At 53.5% G+C, this 7,955-nt stretch overlaps 3 protein-coding genes across 3 annotated transcripts; all 3 read right to left on the minus strand.

Annotated features, from left to right (window-relative positions):
* Positions 1 to 1,233: 1,233 nt before the first annotated feature.
* On the minus strand, positions 1,234 to 1,540 carry PUNSTDRAFT_40420 (uncharacterized protein; the record flags this gene model as incomplete). Its single annotated transcript, XM_007387907.1, has 2 exons — positions 1,234 to 1,307; positions 1,348 to 1,540. Coding segments are annotated over 2 exons (267 nt in total), but the record flags the coding sequence as incomplete, so codon positions are not given.
* Positions 1,541 to 2,243: 703 nt separating this feature from the next.
* PUNSTDRAFT_47263 (uncharacterized protein) lies at positions 2,244 to 4,682 on the minus strand (the record flags this gene model as incomplete). Its single annotated transcript, XM_007387908.1, has 5 exons — positions 2,244 to 3,406; positions 3,464 to 3,520; positions 3,746 to 4,018; positions 4,065 to 4,229; positions 4,280 to 4,682. The coding sequence occupies 5 exons, from the start codon at positions 4,680 to 4,682 to the stop codon at positions 2,244 to 2,246; spliced, it is 2,061 nt and encodes a 686-aa protein (XP_007387970.1).
* Positions 4,683 to 5,181: 499 nt separating this feature from the next.
* PUNSTDRAFT_138228 (uncharacterized protein) lies at positions 5,182 to 5,614 on the minus strand (the record flags this gene model as incomplete). Its single annotated transcript, XM_007387909.1, has 2 exons — positions 5,182 to 5,516; positions 5,569 to 5,614. 2 exons carry the CDS (start codon positions 5,612 to 5,614, stop codon positions 5,182 to 5,184), a joined length of 381 nt encoding a protein of 126 aa, XP_007387971.1.
* Positions 5,615 to 7,955: the final 2,341 nt, after the last annotated feature.

Below are 7,955 nucleotides of genomic sequence, written 5' to 3' on the forward strand. Positions count from 1 at the left end.
TGGCCATTGATGGTTGTACGCATGGAAGACCGATATTGAAAACAGGATGCGGTCCCTCACTTCAGGCAAGAATCCCCATTTGTAGCAGCTGCGATGAAGCTGGCAGCCGATATCGTACAGAACACCGACACGATAAGAGGTAGGGATATGTTGGAAGTATTTGTGAAGGAGGGCCAGAGCGTAATGTTGACGTTCGCCCGCTGTCGTGATGTTGGCAAGCCAGAGCACGCGATCGTGACGGCACATGATGGCCATTAATCCGGTGTCGTCAAAGAACTTTGTGCTAGCCTTCTCTCGTTCCTCGTCGGCGGCCTTGAAAGAGGCCTCGCAGCCATCGAGAACGGAATTCGGGACCCGCAGGGGTCCTTCGCACTTGTCGGTTTCGACTTCGGTCTCCGTCTTTTTGCGCTTGCCTTTCCTCGAATGCGGCGAGGAGTCTGAGGGCAATTCCAACGTTTGCTTCGGGCGAGGTCTGCTGGGGCGCAAACGCTCAACTGTCGCCTCCATGTCCGCCACCTCCGCGTCCGACAGAAACACACTTGATGGATGAATATGCTGAGGATCACGAAGGCCGGATCGTCTCTTCTGCGTAAAGCATGCGTCTAGGCAAGCTATAACATCAACACTGCCGAGGAACATTAGAGTACACACCGAACAAAAGGCAATGACACATACGTCGCTGAGGGATCATGGCCAGTTTTGCCACCAAAGCATAAAATGCAGCGTGATTGCAGATAGCGGCCCGGCCGATCGCCATTGGCGTACTGGCCTGGCCTGGCTGCATGCCCGAGTTCAGGAGATGTGGCAGCCTGGCTGCCAGATTCAGCAGCAGAAGCAAGTGGTCTGGGCGCATGCTCGATGTCGGGAGATGTGACGTCCGGGGCGCAAGATTCAGCAGATGATTCAACCACCCCAGTGTCGCGCTGGTGGGAAGCAGGAGGACAATTACCGCCACTGGGCATGGCATCAGGCACGGTGTTTGTCGACGCGGACGTCCGGACAGGAGGATTGCTGATTTCGCGGGCAGAGGGAACATCCTCAGGGGTAAGGGGATGAGGGGAAGAAATAAGGACTGTCGGGGCTGAGAGTAGAGGTCACTTGAGCGGACACGTTGCGACCGCATATAGGAATCCACATACCGGCGGGGAACATAGACGACCCTTTAGCCTTCTTCTCCAGGAAAACTAGCGCACTCTCTACTGCATTGGCTGTCCTCTTCGCAACCTCGTTGACCAAATGCGTGAACCACTTAAGTGCGTTACCATAACGTCGTCGAAGAGTATCCTGAAAGTTTTGGATCAGTTCACCTCGAAAGGAACGGATTGATTCTATGCCATACCCTCGTACGGAGCTTATATCCTCTACCCTCCAGAAAAAACTCGAGCGTAGCCGTCCAGGCCGTGACATTGGGGGCGAGGTGCAGGAACAAAATCCTGGTAAACTCCAATAGCTTGATGTCTACAGCAAGAGTGGGTCGCAGCGGAGCACATGGGAAAAGACCTTCGAGGACGAGCTGGTGTGCGATTGAAGAGCAATTGCATAGAGCTAGTTCGCGTTGCTCAAGACCTGAATTCAAGATAGGTTAGTGCGGAATCGTGGAGGACGATAACCACTTACGATCCCAGAATACTACTAGGAGCGGGAATTTGCTTGTGGAATCTTGACAGCGGCATTTAGTCGAGGCTTGATCTTCGGAGCGTCTGTTCTCTGTGAGGCGCATGTAGTCCATGTACGGCTCTATGAGCTCCGGGATCGTAACTTGTTGCCAGCGCTCAGAATTTCTCTGCTTTTTCAGTCTATATTGCTTGGCTCGTGCTTTCTTCGACTCCTCTTCGGTGCAGGGTGGGGGAGGGTGATAAATGGGCGACGAAGCACGGAAACTTCTCGGCGAAGACCATCCTCCTCCATCTTCGTCTTCTTCAGCGTGTTCGAGCCAGGTCTGAGGTGAAGCAGGAAGCTGGGATAGGGTGCGATTGCCAGGAAGGAATGCGATTGGATTTGGTTGACCTGGTTTAGGAGGGGGAAGGGGCGCAAATCTTGACAACTTAGGACCTTCTTGCAGTCGAAAATTGCGCTTGACTTTTTTCTTCGGAGACTGCTTGAACGCGCGTCGGGAATAAACCATGGCGAAGACAAATGTGGACGGCACAACCGAGCAAAGTCTTTTGATTCGCGGGTCATCCAGCAAACCTTCCAAAATAGGTTAGCACAATGGAAGGTGAATTTTTTTGATGGTAACCTGCCTAGTTACCAGCCGTTGGTAGCGGGAGTCCTCGGCGCCGTAAGAAGTCTCGGTCGGGGAATTGCCGTGGTAGTATGGGTGCGCGATCGAAGACCTTGACGAATGCACGACAATATGCCAGGCAAAGGGCGACCTCCAAGGCGCGTATTGCACTTGGTTTAACAGAGGTCGTCTTTGATAAGTCTTGCAAGCTTGCTCGAACATCGGACGGAAGCACAGCCGCGCCCTGCCAGTTCCAGTCTCGCATAACTTCTCCCATTCGCAGCAAGCGTCTAAAGCCGTCCAGTCCACTTGAAAAATCCCAAGCGGATTCGGCACGCGGAGCAGAAACCGGAATCCCGAGGGTGTCGCCGAGGAAAGGAATGATGAAAAGGATTCGGTCACAGGGGTTTTGCTTGGTCAATTTCGCATCGAGTGAGCGGAACTCCAGCGCAAAATGAACATTGCATAGCTCAAAAAGAATGAATGCCATGACTGTGGGATTCTGGATGAACAACGGCTCCAGGGGTTCGTTCCACCAAGCTAACACGTTCGGATGAAAAGCTTGGGGATGCGTATGGCGTTGCGGCGCGTCGTCAAACAAGAGCTCGTTCGACAGTCCAATCGACGCCCTCATGCGAAGAATTTTCGTGACTTCGTTGATCTTCCGCGGCAGCTTTGCTTGCCGGACGTCCGGGGATAGGACGGCTGAGATGTCGGGGCCTAAGATCCAGTGCTTCCACAGCCTGCCAGATAAGCACGTACTCCCGCTTGCTTCAGCGTCCTCCGTGATGTCGAGGGCCGTCTTAGCGGCGGAAACGCGCTTGAATGCATTGAAGAGCGCCGGGTGGAGACGCATATAATTAAGTGTCGCAGTTGCGGCACCGGTGTCGAATTCCTCAAAGAGGAGATACGGGTCAGGGGCCCAGAAATGTCCACCACGCAAGACCACAGCGGGGTTGGACTCGATTTCAGACGCGACGGTACCCAGCGCTAGATCCCAGCAAGGGAAGCCAAGCGGGCAAAAGCGATAACCAAGACCGTCCCAAGGGTGGAAGCGACGGAGGGCACGGGAGCGGAAACGTGCCTGCTCCGATAGTGATTCGATGCACATCTCGTCGGTGGTCATAGATGGTGCGTCGCCTGCGGCTTCGGTAGGTAGCAGTAAAGTCCTGATCAAAGGATCTATTGGAAAATCAGTATATGCATATACATACGACACGAGCAACTATGACGACGAACCATACACCCTGTCTAAGCTTCGAATCATGGATGGCTCGATCCAGAACAATTCGGATCCTAGCATGGAAGCGTTAGCGAGCCGCAACCAACTTGGAAGAGGCAGGAGCACGTACTTTCATTGTTTCGGCTGATTCCTTGTCGGCTCGTGATAGAGCGATGCAAAGATGATTCCGCAGCTAAACCAGGTACTTCGCGACGCTGTCGCGTCAAACCGACTCGGGATTCTGCTCAAATGATGTAAGTTGAGTGTCCGAAGAGTCCGCTATTATGCAAAGAGCTTACCCTGCAAAACAGCTGTTCTCTTTGGCAACGGCCGCTCCTCTTCCGACTGCGGTCCTGAATCGTCAAGTGTTCGATCAATGGGCAGGTTATTGACCCTCATAGCTGGTGGTCGTGAGGGAACTAGGAAGTTTGCGGGACGACCGGGCTGCGATTGTCTTGTCGTCGATGGAAGGTAGCGTGGGCGCTTGCGCTCCAAGTAATTGGGGCTCTGGAGGCTCTTGCGCTTACGCGATGGACATTTCTTGACGGGTTTGAAGTCAAGACTGTCCTGCGCTATAGAGAAATCAGTGAGAATTCTAGAAGCAGCAGAAAAACGTACATGACGAGCCCATACCGTTCACATCCATGTACACGTTGTTGGAGGTCTGATTGCGCGTTTCTGTTGCAAGATCCCGGTTGAGCGGTGGTGAATGCGTCGAGCGCGTCGATGGTACGAAGATGTGTCGCTTCGATGGAGGGCCAACCTTGATTGCCCCATCAGGCACTGCGTGGTGATTAAGACCAGTGGACCACGAAAGCTGAAAGAGCACTTACTTGTATGATCCGAGCTCTCGCGTGTGGCGGGGGGATGTCGTGTTCCAGTAGGAGAGATCATGCTGGCAGCGGACCCCGACGGAGATAAGCGACTTGCGTGATTGGCAGAGGGATCGAGCATGATGGGACATTGTAGGGATTTGGTGGACAGCCGAGAGGCGTCCCCGACGGAAAACACGCGAGCTGGGACGACGCAAAGGTTTGAAGGATCCGGGAACTCGTTGAAGCTGGCTCTTTGAGGACCTTCCTCGCCGTCGTCGCTGGTAAGAGGCGTGAGGGAGGAATCGGAGACGTTTGCCGGCGGAGTCCTGCGTTTCTTCACCGTAGACGATGACGCTTCAGGTCGTCTTGCGGATTGTTGTCGCGATGCGAGGACCGTATTACGAGTGTTCTTGCGGGTCATATTGATGACGAGGTGAGAAACTCAGTGGTGAAAAGCCGACGCAATATCTGAACCAGTAGCCAGTTCACGTTCTTCGCCCACCTCGACTAATTTGCGACATGCATATATGCGGCAAAACAGTGCGAGCAGAGCGCGACACGTAGGAGTGCGGCGTTCGCAGGCTATGCTATTTGCAGACGATATTCCCTGGACCGGGAAGGCGCAGGGATTATCGTTGTTGGAGGCGTGATGCTGGCTTGTTGCGCAATTACAGTTCAGAGTCGCCGGATTGCCGCGGCCAGAGGCGTCTCAGACAGCACGTGACGAAACCAATAAACCAATTCCCAGCACTTCGAAAGGGGCTAGACGGCGTTGAACAACGATTTTTGCGGGAACCACGTAAATGACATTAAACACGCCAGCAAGAGCACGAAAGCAATATATCAGAAAGGGCTACGACTACGACGCAACAACACAGAGCAATGGGGAGATGATTCGCGACTTCGAATAGGATGAACGGTTAGGCCACATTGGCGTCGACGTTCACGACGTTTACGGTGTCATCCTCTGGCAGCTCGGCGACATACGCGACGGCGGGAGCCTGAGATGCCTGAAGAAGGTCCGCGGCGGCAGGAGCCGGGGCTGGTGGGGCGGCGTGCCCGTAAGCGACCTCCCGAAGGTGCTCAAGGACGTTCGTGGCGGCGACGGCCTGCGCCTCGAGTAATGCTTGCACGGCATTCAGGGCTGCTCGAAGATCCGCATTATCTGCCACCAGTCGCGGAACCTGGAAATGGAGCTCGGCGCAGCCCCTGCAATGGAAGCCTACAAGGCCGTGGGGGTACCCGCGGCCTTGACCTGCAGCCGGTGATCAGCCTCGTCGAACAGCGTGCTGGACCGGGGTACACACCGTCACCGACTCCCATGGTATAAGCAGTGCTACTGTGAGCGGCCATCGCGGAAAGCCTGGTAGAACCTGGGATGAGGATCCATATCCAGGAAGGGAAACTTGAACGTACTGACGGATGAACTAGAGGGAGGTAAAAGCGAAGGGAGAAAGGTCGCCAAGGGAAAACCCGCGGTTTACGCCGCTTATATGTGATATATCCGGGCACGTGAACAAAGACGTAAATTAGGACTAACCGCCAGATCCAGGGGACACGAGATCAGAGTCCAGCTACAGGAAAGATACAAGATAGGATTCAAACCGATGCAAATGTAGACTTTCATATAATAGTGAATGAATGTGCCGCCAGGAGCTGAGCAAATGGGCAATTCTTGCGCGCGATGTGTAGTGAGGTCTATATCTGAAATGTGGTCTGTCCTGCATTCAATGAGTGAGCTGCACATCTCTTCCGATGCGACATCGCGGCAGTTGAATTGGCGTACCAGAAACTTCCCAACGTTACAGTGACTAGACGGCTGACGTCTACCCAGTGTCGGCGGCGATGATGACGCATATTCGAGATGTGTTCTGCCCTTTGTTCCATGAGTGAGCTGCGCATCTCTTGTGATGCAACATCGCGGCAGTTGGACTGGCGGACGAGAAGCTTCTGTGACGATACATTGACTGGCCGACATCTACCCAGTGTTGGCGGCGATGATGACGCCTATACAGATATACGATTTTCTTTACGACGTGTTATTCTTTCATCTCCCGGAGGAGCAGGAACCGTTTACGCCGCGCTGATCAGTGAGTAGTGGTTTGTGGATACTGCAAGTGAACTGACGAATTATCACGCACATTCCGAAGATAATTTCGTTGGTCCAAGAGCACACGGAGCTTGTCCCTACGCTGAATCAGAACACCACCGCATTGAAACTATGCAACAGTCAAACAGATTAGCGAACTCATTGGCAGGATATTTGTGGTTGCTATACGCGGCCCATTCTTGGAGGCAACCGAAGCGCTGGTAGCGCTGGCGTATACGCTCAGAGAAAGCGACCCTGCATGCATTCGAGGTCGTTCTGATACCACAAATGTTCGATGACCGGTAAAACCTCACCGGCGGTTTGTTTCGAAAATTCGCAGTGGATGACACTGGACGCTGCATGTTCATGCTTAATCTCGGAACGAGAAAGGCGCGGTGAGTCGTAATATGAAAGCAAAGTTCACAAATAGTCGCCAGGGATGAGGAATCGAGTTTCATTATGATCACGGAGTGCATACAAAGCAAAACCAGTGGAGAGGAACAAGCAGCGGGAGCACTAGAAGGAAAATCCCTCGTCTGCGTGAGTGGTCACATGATGCCGCCAGCAGCGACCTATCGATCTCTCTCTGGATTCTGAAGTTGTCGACCATTCGGATGCCGCCACCATCGGTTTCGATGTCGGCTATCTCTGGCTACCTCCATCGTCTCCACGTTCAACTTGAACTTTGGCTACGATCTTGAAATTGCTGGACGTGCCTGCATTCCATGTCGGCGCAATCCATGCTCTTCCTCGGCAGCGGTCGAACGTGCTCGCGCTACCTCGTCAGCACGTTTCGTGAGCGATCGTGATAGGATCGGCTTCCTCTCACCACGTTTGCCTCTGGGTCCTGGCCGTGCTTGCATTCAGATGTCAGCATGCTCCAGGTCAAGAGAAGGCTGCTGTCCTTGCAATGGCACGCACCACGCCTCCCGCAGGCCACGGTTCCCGCTCGACCCTCGACGAACGCAGACCCATGACATGAGTGCCAGAACCTACCTTGGGACGGAGGATGCTTTGTTATCGACCCCTCGATCGGTCCCGATTCTCAGGTATGCAAGTAATGATTATGCATATGCGTAATATGACTTCGTTACAGGTTTCTACCGCGCACGCGCATCAAGTCTATGTTACGAGTAGTGAGTACTTGCACCTCCGCAAGCGAAATTACATACGTTCACGACTGTTGATTCGTTTTCCGGTACACCTTTGATAGACAACCACGAAGCCATCCTCAAGGCTCTGTGCTCCTTTCAAGTTTTGCTCAAGGAACACTCGAAGATAGCGAACCTTTTGACTGTCAGCGTCATCGCGCGGCAAAGTGACCTCTGCGTGGGCGAGAACGTGTCGAATATAGGTGCGTGCGTTGATTCCACACTTCCTGCGAAGTCGGCCGAAGTTGCTCATATGCCATAAGGTCACCAATGAACACGGCGGCGGTGCCGTGGGCACCCCAGGATGCTCCATAAAAAATACGAGTTCCTGGGCCTGATAACGGTTAGTTTCGTTGAGTCCGTAAGAGGAAATCCAACCAAACCTCATCGCATCTCTCCACCCAATGTAGAAACCATGGGAAGGACGCCGAGTCATTCGGATCCTCCTCAGGAT

Source organism: Punctularia strigosozonata, assembly GCF_000264995.1.
Source record: "Punctularia strigosozonata HHB-11173 SS5 unplaced genomic scaffold PUNSTscaffold_15, whole genome shotgun sequence".
Taxonomy (NCBI): Eukaryota; Fungi; Basidiomycota; class Agaricomycetes; order Corticiales; family Punctulariaceae; genus Punctularia; species Punctularia strigosozonata.